At 48.9% G+C, this 17271-nt stretch overlaps 1 protein-coding gene across 4 annotated transcripts in view; it reads left to right on the top strand.

Annotated features, from left to right (window-relative positions):
* Nucleotides 1-10826: 10826 nt before the first annotated feature.
* Nucleotides 10827-17271, top strand: part of MECOM (MDS1 and EVI1 complex locus) — a 325384-nt gene continuing 318939 nt past the window's right edge. For 2 of the 4 annotated variants that reach the window (XM_085068979.1, XM_085068978.1), the window contains exon 1: nucleotides 10827-11039. In XM_085068979.1, the coding sequence (XP_084925105.1) occupies nucleotides 11003-11039 (37 nt within the window). In that variant the 5' untranslated portion in view covers nucleotides 10827-11002. The remainder of the gene's footprint in view (nucleotides 11040-17271) is intronic. The other 2 variants (XM_085068980.1, XM_085068981.1) reach the window with 2 other exon arrangements.

The raw sequence follows: 17271 nt of genomic DNA, 5'->3' as shown, positions 1-17271 counted from the left end.
ACTGAAGTTCAGGCAATGTAAGAGCTTCTATTTTCCAGCCTTTCCCAATATGTGAGCAAGAGGCAAGTGCTAAGTGCCAGAGGTGAAACCTGGATCCCACCTCTCTTTTAAAAGCACATGGGTTTGAAGAGTAAATATTTTTGAAAGATTTATTTCCAAAGTCTCTTCATACATCATGAAGGGGTGTGTATGTGTATATGCAGGGAAGAGAAATTGCTGTAAAAGGACAGAAAAGAGGTCACTGTAGCTTTCTCTCTCTGTTCTTTAGCCATGTTTATTGTTTTTCCACAGCCATTTGCAATACAAACTGCTGAAATGCATTAGAAAATGGCCCTACATTATTCCAGGTACCTGGAATTGTGGGTGCACACACAAATTGCTGGGGACAAGATGAAGCGTGACCTTACAGCACCACTGGGACAGGGGCTTCCTTCTCCACTGATGGCAAAATAACACATTTCCTTGCTCACTGGCTAGAAATGATTGGGAATTTTTTGGCAGTGGTTTACACTTGGGAACTCTTTATTTCTCACCACTGAAACATTTTGTGGGAACACGCCAGTTACAGTGAAACTTCTGTAATAAAAACTTTGTTTTCAGGCTAGGATCTAGAAGGGCCTGTGCTCTAACCCTGGTCTGCCTCTCTGAGAAGAAGGATTTAACCCCCAAAGTCTTCACATTCCAAGACAGTCCTAATTCTTGGTTGTGATGATATTAGAGTGCTTTTTTTCCCTAAGCTTCTGTAAAAACAAACAAAACCCCCAAACAACAAGCAAATCCCACTTCTAAGGTCATCTTGTGATTGAGAGTGCTTCTGAAATTCTGAAAGGATTTCTGGGATGGGAAAAATTATTTTCCTCCTCTTTCAACTTTGCACCTCACCACTCTGTCATGAACTTTGCATCTGAGATTTTGCTCTTGATGAATGAGCTCTCAGCCATAAAGGCTGCTGTGAACTAGGCTTAAGGACTTCCCTGAAAAATGAAAACCAAAAGGCTAAACCACAGTTACCTTAGGAAATGTGAAGAAGGAGAAAAGTGAAATATTCTCTCTCCTGCCTCTTCTGTAGGGTTTTGTCACTCATTCTTCAGCCAGATTTTGCTGTGCAGAACTGGCTGCTCAAACATGAGACGTGGATGGAGCAGTGCTGTGTGATCAGGGAGGGTCTGCTGGGATCCTGGGGAACTGGCAGGCAGTGGGATAGCTCTGATCCCTGATGCCCTCATGAACACCAGCCCTGATGCTTTATCTGAAGGAAATCACAAATTGGCTCTTCACCTCCATGGGCTTTTTCAGTTCCTCCAGTTTGGAATGCCAGCTGCATTGTAGAATGAATGTAAATTCCATCATTGTTACTTCTGGAATTTGATACCTTTTGTTATGTACTGCTTGCTGTCGTTGTGGCTGTAATTTTTTTGTCATTATCTGAGTGATAATTGAAAGAGAAGAATTTTGACCTCAGATAAGTGTGGGATGACCACTGCTTATATTCTGCCTTTTTCCAGGCAGCAGATACCAAGAGGCTGCTCCTCCAGGCTTCAGAGCTGTCAGAGTGGTGATATCTTTACATGGAGTTGTATCAAAGTGAAAAGTTTAAATCTTACAAATCACTTCACATATACTTATCCTCCTCTGGGGAGAAAAATTGTCTAAGAGCTTTTTAGTGTGTGCTCTTATTATGGTGATGAGTGCAGAATGAAAGAAACAAATAAGAATTTGTTAGAAAAACTTACAAAGACATTTTTAAAAGGGGTTACTCTGTATTCAAAGTATCTTGATACTGCACTTGATGAGTTTTTAATATACATTTGGTTTAAGTGCCATGGAATTCTGATGGGATTCCATATCTAGCAGAGAGTTCTGAGCAGTGCTATCTGTACTCATGTCCTAAGTAGAAGTAGCAGCACATAACATACAAGGGAGTAATTCCTGTGTGATGTGGGAGGAATTGAACACCCCGGGCTGCTGTCAGCTGCAGGCACTGTCTGTGTGTGCCCTGTATTGATAGAAGGTGTGGGTCGATGTGTGCTTTCATAAAAACCTCCACAGATTGAAAGAGCAGTGCTCTGAGGATACTTTCCTTCTTCATGTCTCTTACAAATCGCTTCCAAATTAGCTATGAATGTAGTTGGATAAAATCTGGCAGTGAATTTGTGTTTTAATATGAATGATTCCTATGCACAAAGTGATTTGATGAAAACACCTTTCAAAGAGGACAAATGTGGCTTGTCTCAGCCAGTGTGGAAATCCTACAAAATTCCTAGTGGAGGATTGCAACAGAATGAGTATTTGCTGGACACTGGAGGGCAAAGGAAGCCACAAATTTTTACAATTTTTCTGAATTATTCTTGTGAGTACCTCAGATCTGCTTCTGACAAACTGTTTTATTCACTATTAATTTTAATAAATTGAAAGGACTTTTCATTTCTAGGTAGTTTCTACTCAGTCTTCAAACCTTGAGGCTGATTGTTTTAATTCCACAGGGTCTGGAGGATGGGGTTCTTTGTTTTGGTACAACAACCATGCTATAATCAGCCATCATTTTCTGCTCTCTGCTCTCTTAACTTTCATTCTTTACGTGACACTTATTTGCATTTTAGCTCCAGCAGGCATCAAATAAGATGTTTAATTAAAAATGTTATTGGAGGTCCAATTTAAGATCAAAGATCACATGCTATCAGAGATGCAGTACTTTGATACCACAATAATAGGTACCTTAGAAGTAGTCAGATGGGTTAGATTAGATAGTAATTTACTTTAGCTTGTTTCCCTTTCCTTGGTACTCATTCCAGATACCATAACCTGCTAGAAGTTTTAAGAAGAAGCAGTAATTTTTAAAGTGAAAAGTAAAAGGCTCCCAGTTTAAACAAAACTGATCAAAAAATTATGGAAGTAGGAAATTGAGACCTTTAGAATATATAGGACCAAAAGCATAATAAACATTGACTGGGAGCATAATCCTGAATGCTAACAGAAGTCCGTTTGTTGTAAGAAACATTTTGTCTAATTTAATCTTCAAATGTATTACTGCCAGAAAGAATAGAACTTTCAGGCTTTAATGTGTTGGTTACTCTTGAATTTCAGCTTTAACTATTGGTGCTGAGAGTGTCTCCCACCGAAAAGACCATTTTAATTATTGTTGTCATCCATCTCAGTGAAGTCCACGCATGTGTGTTATTTACTGATCATTATTTAAACTGCTAAATAGGGTGTATACCGAGATGGGAACGAGATAAAACGAGGCTCTGTTGCCATCAGAGCGCAGCAGCAGGGTGTGAATTTGAGCTCTTGTGGATGCAGAGCTCCCAGTACAAAACCCTAAAGAAAGCAGAGGCTGTATTAGTTCGTTCCTTGGCTGTGCATCTGCACAGTGACTGCTCAGGTCTCGCAGGACATTAATCACCTCTGCAGAGGTGCAAGAACTCTCCACTTCTAACACAGCCCACGGCACTTAATGGAGCTGGGCGATGTGCCTTTGCCTTTTGTTCTACTTCTGCATTACTTTGATTTTAGATTAAGTAATCTAAATGTCTGTTTGGTGGAGAACAGCACCACTTTTTTTTTTAAATTCTTTTCTATTTGTAAATTATTCTAACAGCTCTTCCGGCTAATAAATCATAACTAGGTTGGTTTCTTATGCATTTGAACTATCAGCCAGTATGTGCAGAATGTTATCAGTTTTCACGTGTTACAGATAGGGGAGGTGGAAAAGTGGTTTTCAATTGGTGTTGAGCTACTGCAAAGATTTTCCATTTGCTTCTGAGCCATTGCCTTCGTGCAGTCTCAGGGCGATTGGGCTGAAAGGGAGGGGCTGCGACCTGCCAGGAGGGATGGTCCACAAAGCTTCCTTTGGCACCAAGAGAATCCAAAAACCCCTTAACTGGGCACAGTGCTGTGATTCCCTCAGATTCCACCAGAGCAGAGCTCTAGCTCCTGCTTCCCAACCCCCAAAAGACTTAAAATGACTTTCCATTTTTTTCTTAGCCCGAAGTGGCTTTGGAAACACGGCAGGAATGCAAATAAACGTGTAAAAGAGTCAGTCTAATCGGGCATACGGTTCTCACAACTTCATTACTCTTCGTTATCTGAAAAAGTGCAAATAAGAAGGGAAATGCCAGCAGGGCAGAGATACATTGTCACATTGCAGACTTTGTGTTAGGAGGGACAGTTGTGAATGCTAACAGAAAGAAAGCCTAACATCCAAAATTCGGCACTTGTGTTCAGCCTGGTGAATGGACACTATTTTTAGCAATGAGTTCAATTGAAAAATCCTTATTTTCCATGTAAATGGACAACTTGTTTAAATTCAGAGGCAAAAAAAATCTGGGGTTGAGTGTAAGACCCACAATTCGATTTGCATGTTGAGTAATTCAGACTGTAATAGAAGCTTTGTCATGTTAAGGTTAGGTCTTTCCTGTGGCTGTTCAAGTGGGCTCTAAAGACTTTTTAACATGTTGCAGGATATTAAGGGGGGAAGGTTTGACCTACATCCATTTTTTTCAGCCCCACTTCTGCAGGTTTCATCACACTTCCCCGTGTCTCGCACGTGGGACATTGCTGAGGGCAGGATAGGTGCCCAATTGCCTACATACAATTTCATCAGGAAAGGTATATGATTTATTGCCCTGTAAAGGGTTTTGACATGAAGCCTGTGAAAAGCACTATATAAATGCCAATACAATATAAAACGTCACACAAATACTTTGCTCATTAATTCCGACCCCGTGCTTTTGTACTGGAGAGAAATGAGAGTGAAATATGAATGTGTTCCTTATGCTTTAAAGGGAAAAATGGGTTTGTGGATTTGATAAAGGCTGATGTGTTAACCTGCTTTTGTGGTTCCTTTAAAGACAAGCAGCAAGAAGCCCACTCTTGCCTGGTAGTTACACCGTGAGTGAAAGCAGATACAACCCTGACAAAGGGGAGCCCCATGTTCGTGATGACAATCCCTGGTCATGACACAGCTTTCACCACACAGAGAGAGGATTTCATTTTTTCATTTCAAAATTTCATCTATTTCAGCACTACTAGCTCTGGAAGCCTGTCTGCCATCACCCCATTCAATTTTACTCCTTCCATTTTGTCATATTACCTTTAAACAGCTTAATATCCAAATCTTCCTCAGCCTTCATGGCCTGTCTCAGAACGTAGCTTCAGCCAAAGAAAATGTGCTTCACCAGAGTGTTTTACTGACTTGCCTGTCGTTCATCTTCACTGCTGTGCCCCAAGGGGACAACAGCTCCTCAAAGCCCAGACCTCTTCAGTCCCCAGCTCCTTCCTTCTGGGAAGCCACTGGGAAGGCCAGGGAGGAAGGATAAGGTTATGTGACATACTGGAAAATCCCCTTTCATCCTCTGCAGGGGTTTTCCAGCCTTGCCCAGTTCACTTTGCAAAATGGGAGTCAGCCTGGCCCAGTGGGTAAAAATCACAAAACTCTTGTGTCTTATCAACTGATCCGCCTTCATGGTGGGACTTCAGCTTTTTTAAACATTCATGCATCAGCTTTAACTATCACTGTGTACTGAGTGATAAAAAAAAAAATTCTCCATTCCTTTATTTTGATTTTAGGTTGCTTTTCAAATTCCTTGTGTGTTTCTCTCTGATTTCAGTTGTTTCTATTTTCACTTTAAATAGGATGTTCACTTTCTGCTGATCTTTACTGACATTTTTCCCTTTTGATTTGTAGTACTATTAATTCCCCTCTGTTCAATGTTTTGTCTACATTCAGAACATGTTTGTTTTTCTCTAGTGGCCTGTAATTACTTTCCCCCTCCTACTCTTTAATTTTTCCAATTATGTTCTCCACCGATGCTCCTTTAAGAGCAAGACATACTGGGGCTAACCTCTCGAGGATATGAGGATATGACATTTTTGGCCAGAAAGTGTTTTTAGTCTTGGAAAAGAGCTTGATTTAAGGATATTGATTGCACCTCTCTTTGGTATAGGGGTAAATGAGTATTTTGGTTGCAGTTAGATAATGTGTGAGTCCTGTTTCATGTTCAGGGATGGTCCTGCATCACCACCTTCTACTAGGAGTGGGGACAAGCAAAAAACTCTGCTGTGGTCCTTAAAACAGAGACCTCCAGCTTTTGGGTTTGGGGAAGCTGCTATCCACTTCAGGTGAGGGGTGGGGGAATGCAAAGTAACACAGGAAATCTGCCAGGAAGCAGAAAATCATGTTCAGGTCTCCAGTGTCCCCATTTACCACGGTGACCTCCATGCCGGTCTTTCAGACTTGCCTCTGGCCTGTTCATTTTCCTCTGTTTTTCTTTCAGTCTCAATGTTGTGGAAATCCAGGTCCTTCCTACAGGCAGAAACAAGATCTACTTCATAGTTGGCACCCTGCACCATTTTCATAGGGAAACATTTCTCGGCGAGTGTTCTGCAGGGCTCGCTGCTGTTCCGTGCCTGTCTCCCACCTATGAATGCGTTTCATTCTTCGCGGCCGCGTGTTTTCTGCGGCACTTCCAGCAGGGACAGCCTCATTCCCGGCCTGCTGCGAGCTCCGAGCCAGCTCCGCTTCCCGGCAGGCTCCGGTACCGGACCGTAACCCGGTGTCCCCTCCAGACCCGAGTTTTTGGGAGGTTTTCCGCCCTCTCTGCAGCGCGGGGTGCGCACCCGCCTCTCCGCGCCCTGCAGTGCGGCGCCGCGGCCGCGAGGGGGAGCCGCAGACCGCGGTGCGGCGCGCAGGGGCGCGCAAGGGTCGGGCGAGCCGCGCAGGAGCGCGCAGGGCGGCGCGGGGACGCGCAGGGCCGCGCAGGGCCGCGCAAGGGCTGGGCGAACCCCCGCGGCCGCGGCAGCACCGCTTGGACGCTCCGCGCTCAGCCGCGGCCGCGCAGCCGCTCCCCGCGGATCTCTCCGCAAGCGCGGCTCGAGCGGCGCTCCCGAGGGGCGGCGGGGGCTCCGCGGAAACTCCCCTCCTTCTAAAGTCGTTTAGAGGCAGCAGCGCAGGGCGCAGACAGGGAGGCTTTGTGCAGGCGTGTGCGTGGAGCGCAGCGCAAAGCGGGGAAAAATAAAGAAAAGGGGGAGAGGAAAAAAAAAGTGGTCAGAGTAGGTTTGTTAAGGAATCCGGTAAGTTATAGGAAGCAAAATTAAATGTCTGGTGCTTACACGACGGCATGTTTTACAAGGGAGAAGGAAACTGTGCAGAAAATGCATGGGCTTTTATTGTTGGATTTCATTGCCTGTATTGTGGTGGATGCTTTATGCTACGGAGAGCAAGTTTAATTGAACCAGATCGCTGATTTCATATAGTAGGGGGCATGGGGTGGGTTTTTTTTGTTTTGTTTTCGGAGTTAACCGTTTCGGGGACTACAGGCAGGCAGAGCTGAGCTCCACAGCTCCGAGTTTCAAGCCAGCAAATAAAAACACATTGCATAAAAACAAACACCGAGCCCAGTTATCAAAGCCTCAATCTCTCGCTATTATTTTCGCTTGTATTTGGTGCTTTTTTTTTTTTTTTTTAAATCACATCTGTCGTTCCCAGCCTTTCCCAGGACTGCAAAGCAAAGTGGACAGCTTCCATGTGACCACCTAGTACAGGAGGCATTTTCTGCGGGGAAACTTTGCAGTGGTTTCCTCCTTTCCTTTCCTTCTCAGGGCTCAGAAAAGAAAATGTGCAATCTTCCCAGTGATTAAAGTCTTCGTATTTGTCTTCAGACTTATCGGGTTTATCCAAACTTTTGTGTATGTGTGTGTATCCCCCCGCCCCCCCTCCTGTGCATTTGTAAAGTAGCCCCATCTAGCAATGATAAATATCCCTGTTGATCACTTGATTGATTACCTCTCGGAAAGGTCACGCGGGCTTGCAGTAATTTCCTTTTGCCTAAGGCTCCCTTTTCACTTTTACTCCCGCACGACAGCTCCAAGTATACAGGATCTTTATTTTTGATTTTTAACCCCTAAATAGCTCCCCGAAAACAATGCGTTGGTGAAAAGAAGGAGGGAAATCAGCCGGCGGCTCCGCGCTGCCCCAGCCCTGCCGCGCTCTCCCGGGGCGGGTTTGGGGAGGGAGAGCCTCCCTCCCCTGCTCTCCTGTGGACTGAGAATTCGGATTTAAACAACCAGACAAGCTATTAATTTACCCATGCTACCCAGGGTCCTGAACCCAATTAATTTCTAATAATTACAGCCCAAGGGGGCTGGAGAGATCCCTCTGCCTCTTTCTAGCCTTGCCACTTCGCGGCACCGAGGTCAGCATATAATAATAAAGTGTATATTTTGAAAGTGATCAGCAGAACAGTGAGTTATTGCAATGAATGAAAATTGTTTCCATTTTGGCTAATTGAGCCCGTGGCTGAAAGCTGGAGTTCTGAGACTAAATAAAGAGGACTGTTTCATTTCGACGTGGACTGGAAATCCCTGCATAGCTTTTCGGTCAGCAAGAAGCTTAATTTCTTAACAGCAAACCTGAAATCAAGCGTTGGGTAAACAGTATTAATAATTGCATTACAATGATTAAATTAATCTTACTGGTAGCTAGGAGAATATAGATTGAGATTGAATAACACGATGTAAAGTTCACTGCACAAAGACAATAGCACAACAAATGCCTCGATAAAGAATTCCAACTTTTCTCCAAGTAGACTGCGGGGCTTGTTCAATTATAATGTAAGGAAGAGAAAATTTCCTGTTACGGGGAAAGCACTGAAACCTGTGCTTGAGGGGGTGCCTTTGGTCTCCCAGCCTGTATTAGAAATAGATTTAATTCTACCCCTCCCTCCGGAAAAAATATATCCCCAAATTTCCATCTCTGTTTCTGCCCGTGGATCTGCTGAAAACGACCCCTCATCCCCGCCGCCAGTGGCTTCCCACCCGGGACGGAGCAGAGGCTGCCGGCGCGGAGGAGCTTCTCCGCGCGAACGAAACGGAATTCCCGGGGGGCTGCCCGGGACCTTTCGGGGACAGGGGCGAACCTGGCGGGGCCGTGGCGGGCGACACTGGGGCGGCCGGGCTGGCGGGCGGGCGGCGGGGGGCGGCCGGGGGCTGCCCGGGATGCCGCCGGAGCCCCGGGCGGGCGGCGCGGCACCTGCCGGGCTCCCGAGGCCGCTGGGACGGCGGGCAGGTGGCGGTGACAGGCGGGCACGGCCGGGGTCAGGGCTGCCCGCCCGGGAAACCCGCATCTGTGCCCCCGGCCCCGCACGGGGCTCGGCCGCCCGGCTGCGAGCGGGTCCCCGGGCACGGGGATGGGCGCGCATCTCTGCCCGGGCGGGGGCTCTGCCGGGTGTCCGCTAAAACCGGGGCGGGAGGCGGGGGGGAGTTTTGCAAAGTTCACGGGCGTTTTCATTTGTCCCAAGTGACCCGGCGCCGCAGGTCGAGAGGTGTGTGTGGGGTGATCTGGGGACACTCGATGCAGCCCGGCAAGGAGAGGCTCTGCTTGCTAGCGAGGTCGGGGCTCGGGTAGTGCCGGGACCCCCAGAGCAGCCCCGGCCCGGCCCCGCGCATCTCCCGCGCAGCCCGTAGCCGCTCCCCGGCTGTCCCGGCCCTGCCTCCGCCGGGGCAGGGAGACCATCTCCTCCCGGGACAGCCCGGACAGAGCAACCCAAGGGCTGCAGGGGGTCAGGGGAGGCCGAGACCCGCACAGCCCCCTGCCCTTCTGCCCCTCCTGCTGGGAGGGCTTTAGGTGCTCCCCTGCCCGGCTGCGGGGGGATGTGGAGTGGGCAGAGAGCAGCTGCGTGTCCCTTAAAAAAAAACCCAAAACAAACCCGAGTTACAAATTAAAAATAACTATTGGCATCAATGACGGCTCCGCAGTGCGGGTTCAAGTGCTTGCGCCTGTCTGCCGGGCGTTTGGGGCAGCAGCCTGGGATCCGCGGTGCCTCCGCCCCACGCGCAGGGTTGTCACCGGTGGGGTGCGGAGGGCGCCGGGCGGGGGGGTCGGGTCGGGTCGGGCCGGGGGTGTTCCACGGGCAGCCCCGATCCTCAGCATCGGCAGCCGGGGGGTGGGGTGGGATTGAAGGGGGAAGGGGCGATGCTGAGGATTTTATTAAAACAAAAAGTTGAGCAGCGTGTATGTACTGGCGCAGCCCCGAGTCTGAAAGATTGTAATTTTCTTTTATGGTGTCTGGCAGGATTTGCAACAGATATTAATGGGAACATAAATAGCGCATGGAAGGTATTGAACAAAACTGTTTAATGCAAGGAGGTTGTACCAGGGGAAAATCTATACGTAGTTTGGATTGATTCATACCTCGGACACAGCCATCCCCTAAAGGAGTTCCCAATTTCTGCGCTCTCCCTCTTTGATTGGCAAACCCTGTAATTAAAACAGATTAGAGCGGTCGGTGTTACTGTTTTTAAAACGCTTTTTTTCTGCCCAACTGGTGGTGGCTGAGCCGAGTTCAAGGTGGCAAAAAAGTGTGCGCGCCGGGAAAGTGTAAGATTTCATGGTACGCATACATAATAAAACATGTAATCAAATTATATCTCTCTGCCTATATATACGGAAAGTTCTACGGTAATTGCTGCCGGGTGAGAATAAACTATTCAAACGTCGCAAAGACTCCATAACAGTATTAATATCCCATTAAAAAAAAAGAGAAAAAAAGGTGTCGCTTCTCCCCCCCAGCCCTTGCCCCGCGGGAACTCGGGTCTCCCCCGCTGTAACCCATCCCGGGTGCGCAGGCGGCGGAGCGGCTGCCCCGCGGCCGCGGTGGCGCAGCCCGGCGGCGGCTGCGCGCCTCGTCCCGGCCGGTCCCGGCCCCGGTGCCGGCTGTCAGGGTCCCCACCGGCGGTGATGGATCGCTGCAAACTTTTTTTTGGCGGCGCTGAAATGTTGAAGAGCGGGGGGGAGCCGCCCGTGCGCATGTGCGAAGGTGTCCAAACTGACAATGCTGGAGAGATAGCGAGCCGGGATTGAGAGAAAGGGAGAGTGTGTGTGCGGGAGAGGGAGAGGAGAGAGGGAGAGGGGGAGCGAAAAAGGAGGAAAAGCTCCGGGAGGAAAAAAAAAAAGCCCCCCCCCCAACCCCAAGCCCACGCCAGCATCGGCCGCGGGACTGGCAGCATGCGATCCAAGGGCAGGGCGAGGAAGCTGGCCGCAAGTAGGTGCAATACCCCTTTCTCTTGGCTTTTCACCCTCCCTCTCTGCCATGTTGCATAGACATGTCTGGTGCGGCGCGGAGCTCGCAGGCAACCTGCAGCATCCCCTCCCAGCCGCCCGGCCCGGCTCGGCTCGGCTCGGCTCGGCTCGGCCCGGCCCGGCTCGGCGGGCGGCGGTGGGGACCGGGGCGGGGGGTGCGGCGGCCGGAGCCGGGCCGGGGGCTGCGGGCGGCCGGCGGGAGGTGGGGAAGGAGTTGAGGAAAAGTTCAGTGGCGAGCGCTGGAAGTTGCTGCCGCCGCCGGGGGCTGGAGTGGGGGGGGGTCTGGGAAGGGGGGGTGCGAGAGGCTCCGGGCCCTATAGTGGGCGCTGTGGGCTGTCGCAGGGCCGGGGGCCGCGGGGGGGCGGCGAGTGCGGGTGCGCGGAGGGGCAGCGGCGGCTCCGCGGGGGAGGCGGCGGCTCTCGGGCGCAGGTAGCCGGTGCGGAGCTACCGGGGACCCCCCGGGCCCTGCCTCGCTGGCCGCGGGCTTGTGCCAAAGGCGGCTCCCCGCGACTCCCCGAACCGGACAGGAACGCGCGTGGGGCGTGCGGGGCAGCGCGGCGCGGGCGGAGCCGCCCCGAGTGGCCGGGATGCCCCGCGCGGTTCGGCGGGGGACAGCGGGGCCGCCGGGCAGCGCGGAGCGCTTCCCAGCCTGCTGGAGTCACCCGCTAAAATTTGATGTAAATGTTGTAATTTCAGGCGCTTTTCCAGCACTTTTTTATACAGTTTGGCCGCCCGAAGGTCTGTGTTCCGCGAGGCGAGGGCTCGGTCGTCCACACGCAAAGCCCGACTTACTTAATTATTTGTCTTACTCTCACCCCATCTGTTTCTCCTTTATGATAGGGATCTCTGCTTTTAACTGCTGCAGTATTGGGGCTATTTAAATTTTTTTTTTATTTCTATTTTTTTTAAAGAGGGATTCAACAACAAAACTTCGTCAGATTTCGCGTCCCGTTTTAAAAACAAATGATGTCTTTATTTTCTCTGACACATCTGGGCAAGTTTCATTTGATATCCATGGCTATGGCAACTCACATTCCCGAGTGAAAAAAAAATGGGCAGGCGAAAAAAAAGTCAGATGAAATGTTGCATAAGTTGCGTGACGTAAAAAGCAGATGCTTATTTACTCTTTATTTGTGAAGGGGGAAAAAACAGAGAAGCGTGGAAAAGGGGAAGTGAAAGATGTCTCTGGATCATCATCAGCTTTTCTGTGAACCTGAACAACAGCAGCAACCTGCGTTTGATTAGCTGATCTTAACGTGGATAATCCAGCGCCCTCAATATGAAAACAAATATATTGTCAAAGCTCAAGGCTGCCATCCCTGCTTTGGAGCTAGTTATGGGGAAAAAAATCTCCCATCCCCGACACAACCCGTCAGGTTTTTTCGCCTCTCCTTTGCTTTGCTCTCTGCGCAGCGATGCAGGGCTCCTGCTGCTGCTCCTGCTCCTGCTCCAGCTCCGCGGGCGAGATCCGATCGACTGCAAACTTTGCGCGTCTTGGCTTTCGCAGCAGCAGCAGCAGCAGCAGCAACAGCAGCAGCAGCAGCAGCAGCAGCAGCAGCAGCAGCAGCACCTTCCCCCCTAGACAGATGTGTTGCATTAAATAATCCTTCGGTTACAATCGACTCATGAAGGAAATCATATTTAAAAAGCCGGGATTTATTTCTTTTTTGTGTTCCGAAGAGCTGCTGCTTTCCCCCCCGAAGAGCGTGTGTTTCATGGCAAGTGGAAGGAGGGCTGGAGGCGACCCCTTTCATTTAGTCGTTCGAGAGAAAAAGGTTTCAGATTTTCAGTTCTTTCTGCCTGAGTTAGGAATAGAAAATGTTTTGTAGCCTTCACCCTTTTACGTGGAAAAAGGTACAGATCGGGATGAAGCACACTTCTTGCGTTATTTCACTTTTACTGCTTTATGCGTGAAACAAAAAAATCTCCCCTATTGCGTGGCTGGAAACCTTTTCCCTCCTAATTAAGGGAGAATACCTGAAGGGTATTTTCCTGACCTCAGTGCAAAATTGCTAAAAAATATTTTTGAGGCTTTGCCTACCCCCTTAAAAAAAAAAAAAAAAACAAACACCCAAATAGAAAAATAACTCAGAAGAAACAAAAAGAGCCACGCGGGGAATAGCCAGTGAATTTTTTAAATGCCCAGCTGTAAAAATAAGGGAAAACACACTCTGAAGTCAGTCTGCCTGCCGCGCTCTCGGGAGGCAGGCGGCGAGGAGCGCGGTGCGGGTGCGAGTGCGGGGTGCGGATGCGGGGTGCGGAGTGCGGACTCGGCCGCCCGCAGCCGCGCTGCACCTGCGCGGGCATCCCCTCCCGGCCCCCGGGGCAGCTACTTTTCCACTCGGGTGGGTTTGTGCCCGCCTGGTGAAACCGTATCCCCGAATAACCCCCGCCCCAGCACGGGCCGCCGCAGCCCTGCAGCCGGCCCGGGGTAGCCCCAGCCACCCAGTAGCCTCATAAAGAGACAGAAGGTGATCAGATTAGGGGAACACACGTGAATAAGGAGGCACTTGTTACTTTTACACTTTATCACCACTTTTTTACAGGCAATTTAGTGCAGTCAAGGTAGATCCAGATCCCTCTAACCATCTGAGATAGTAAAATAGCACTTTCCTAAGTTTCAGCAGGTTTTCCTGCGCCTGTAATTTGCCTCAGTCTAGTACTTAAAAGGCTTGATTGAAAAACAGAGCCGGCAAGTTTATTTGGCTGTTTAAGACTGTCCGGGAATTTGTTTTCGAGCAGGGAGATGTTTGCCGTATCCCGGCTGCCGGCCCTGTCGGCGGGGCTGTTTATTTGCCATCGCTTTACCATCGCCTCCGCCTCCGTGCGCCTGCACCGCCGCGGGCACAGCGTGCCGATGGCCCGGGCCCGGCGCGGGGGCGACAGCGCGGGCGGCCAGCTGTCCCTGTGTCCCTCTGTCCCTCGCACCCCGCCCGGCCCGGCCCGGCCCCACCGCTGCTGCTACCGCCGCTCGGCACCGCCCCGGCACCGGGATCGGGATCGGCCCGGCTCGGCACCGCCCGGCTCGGCTCGGCTCGGCCCGGAGGCATCCCCGGCGCCGCGCTCTCCCCGGGCGGCTCCTGCGCGGCGGGCACGGGGGGCTGCGGGGACGGCCCAGACAATCCCATTATATGCCGGGCACATTTTCACCAGGCGCTTCATTAACCCTTTTCACGGCGGAGAGCGCGCGTGTGGCTTTTCGCTCCCTCTTTCTGCCTTTCCTTCACTCCTCCTCTCCTCTTCTCTCTCTTACTTTCTTTCTCTCATTCTCTGCTGTATTTTTTTTTTCCCTCTCTTTTTCTTTTCTTTTTTCTTTTTTCTTTTTTCTTCTTTTTTCTTTTTTCTTTTTTCTTTTTTCTTTTTTCTTTTTTCTTTTCTTTTTCTTTCTTTTTCTTTCTTTTTCTTTCTTTTTCTTTTTCCTCTCTTTTTTTCCTTTCCCCTCCTCCTTTTTTCCTCCTCCTTCTCTTTCTTCCCTCTCCCCACTTTCTATCTTTCTCTTACTCAGGGCCGATAGCCACCGCTGAATTTGGGACCGATTTTGTGGTGCCGTGGCAGGGGATGCTGCCCGGGGCTGAGCTCTGCGGTGCCTCCTGGCTGCTCCCGGCCGCACCGGGCCGACGGCGGTGCCGGGCAGAGAAAGGACACAAAGGAAAAGGACGGTCCGAAAGGCGAGCTCGTTATTAATACAGCCCGCCTTGTAAATGAAAAATGTAACCCTTGTTAATTAACGCTGTTTACATGGGGTACAAGAAACTTTAGAAATGTTTCTACAAAGGGGAAGGAACTGTTTACAAAACTCTTTCAAAAGTGTGACATATTGCTGCAGTTCCAGCACTAAAAAGCCAAACACACTTACACGCCTTTGAAGTTGGCTGGCTGAGGCAACATTATTTGACTCGGATTCAGATATTGCTTGTGGGTATAACTAATGGCTTTTACCTAGTTAGTGGGCTGGGAGGGGCGAGGGCCTGGGCGCCGTGGCCATTGGGTCCCTCTGGAGAGCTGGGGCTGGCTCCCTGCCAGCTCTGTACAATGTCAACATTGAATATTTGAATTCCCAGACTCTATTTAACAACTTTCTAAATAAATAAACTCATTGTGTGTCTGTGTTTAAAATTATTTCACCTCTTTCATGAAAGCTACAGCATCTTATTACACCGGCCTCTCGGGCTGCTTTTCCCCCTTTTCTTTCCAAACAAACACAAACGGAGCTGAGCACTTTTGGGTTTTTTTTTTGTTTTTCATTGTCTCATATCTCTCCCTCTCTCCCCTTCTCAGTTTCTATCTGTCTTCTTGCAAACCACGAGTGGCAGCTGCTCGGACATCCCACCATGTCCTTAGTGGGACAGCTTTGTGCACCCTGTTATCTAATCATAACTAAAACCAAAGCCAGGTTCACCAAGTCGGTTAAATATTAATCATTTCTAAAAGGAGGCCCAAGTGAGTGCCATTGCTGCAGCAGTGCCCTGTACATACTCAATCATTTTGGCTGCCGTACCCTAGGCGGGCTCCAGGGACAGCTTTCATTGTTGTTTGCCATAAATGGCTATTAGTGTTCATATTCACCTATTCACCTACTTATTTAAGTGCACATAAGTGTGGATGGGGCTGTGCTTATGGATATGTGTGCATACTTGTGTGTTCAGAACATATTTTTCTGCTTATGCTGCTGAGATATATTTATCTAAGTGTATAATACCTATGTCTGTGTGTGCACATACATAGAGAAAAGCAGGTAAATGCATTTGATATTTATAATTGCAATTCATGTATGTACAGTGTATGTTTTAGAGAGACAGTGTGGTGTGCACAGGCTCCTGTTGTGCTTGCAGTCCTGACACCAATATCTGTACACCCACAAAAGCTCTGAAACATTCTGGATGCATGTAGGGAACACAGTGTTGATATGCAGCAGCCTGGAAGTTCCCTGGGATGCTTCCCAAGTGCACGAATTGTGTGCTTCCATGCTGGGAGTATCCACGGTAAAATATTTATTGGCCTTCTCTGTAAGTAAAGGTGACTGGACAGAGAAGATATTTCTGGCTGTCCTGGGGAGCACAGCTCCTCGATAAACCTGTCTCAGTTGCTGAAGAAGCAAGTGGGATGAATTTTCTGCCAGGACAGGTATGTGGTGGAAGAAAGAGTGTTGGTGGTTGCTCCAGCCCAGGGTAGATGAGGAAAGGGCAGTGGGGAAGCAGATGGAGTTTTATAAATCTCAGCGAGTGAAACCTTGTCCACAGAAATTGCCTTGCTTTGCAGTAAACCACTTTTTAAACAAATGTTCTTTAGCTTTGGAAGGGCTTGTTCAGACACTTAGGTTTCCAACCAAGAATTCATAATATTTGTTTATTTAAAATTTAACTAGGTTTGCTGTCATTTTTGGAGCAAGTAGGTGTTCTTTTGCTGTAATTGAATACAATCAGTTTTACATCATTTCAGTTTAGTTAGGCAAGAAGTGGCTTATGAAGAGCAGAAAGAGGTTTAATCGCACATGGTTTTCAAACTAGCAGATGTAAGTGTCATGTTATTCAGTAGACAGAACTAGAATTGGACAAATGCAGATTATAAATGCAGCTTATATTTTAAGTAGTGAAGGTATTTAACCAGTAAAACTATTTACTGAGAGCTGGGTGGGTTTCAACATCAGTGGAATTCCTTTGTCTTAATTAAGGTTGGCTGTTTTTCTAAAAAGATATGAGCTAATCCAAACAGGAATTAATTTAGGGAATTCCTGTAGCCTGTGTTATACAGGGGGAGCAGACCAGACCACTCTTCCTGGTTTTATAATCTATGTACCCAGTTAAAGCAGTGCAGTTTCACATGGAGACATAAGCTCAAGGCTGGGATCACAGGAATGCACTTAAACACGAAATAGTCATTAAAAACGCAGGTTCAGCTCTGACAGTGCAGAACCAGCGTCTGGCTCAAAGTCTTTTCCACCCTGAACACTGCTTACCTGGATCACTGGCATCCTCAGGAGTGCCCTGTCCCCAGGTCTGAGGGCAAAGGCAATGATGGGTTTTTCAAAGGTGGGAAGGAAGAACAGGATGAAAGAGATGAGTTTTGGATACAAAGAATGAGGTCTGGGATCAGCGGTTTGATCGCTGCTCTGTGATGGATTTCCAGTGGGTTCCTGTCGTGTTCCTGTGCAACAGGTTACTGCTGCAGTTCTTAACTCCCAGAGAGGACCAGTA

The sequence above is a fragment of the Lichenostomus cassidix genome, chromosome 9 (assembly GCF_008360975.1).
Source record: "Lichenostomus cassidix isolate B80296 chromosome 9, HeHo_3.0, whole genome shotgun sequence".
Classification (NCBI taxonomy): Eukaryota; Metazoa; Chordata; class Aves; order Passeriformes; family Meliphagidae; genus Lichenostomus; species Lichenostomus cassidix.
The sequence above is the reverse complement of the archived record's forward strand: the minus strand, read 5'-3'. Positions and strand labels throughout refer to the sequence as shown.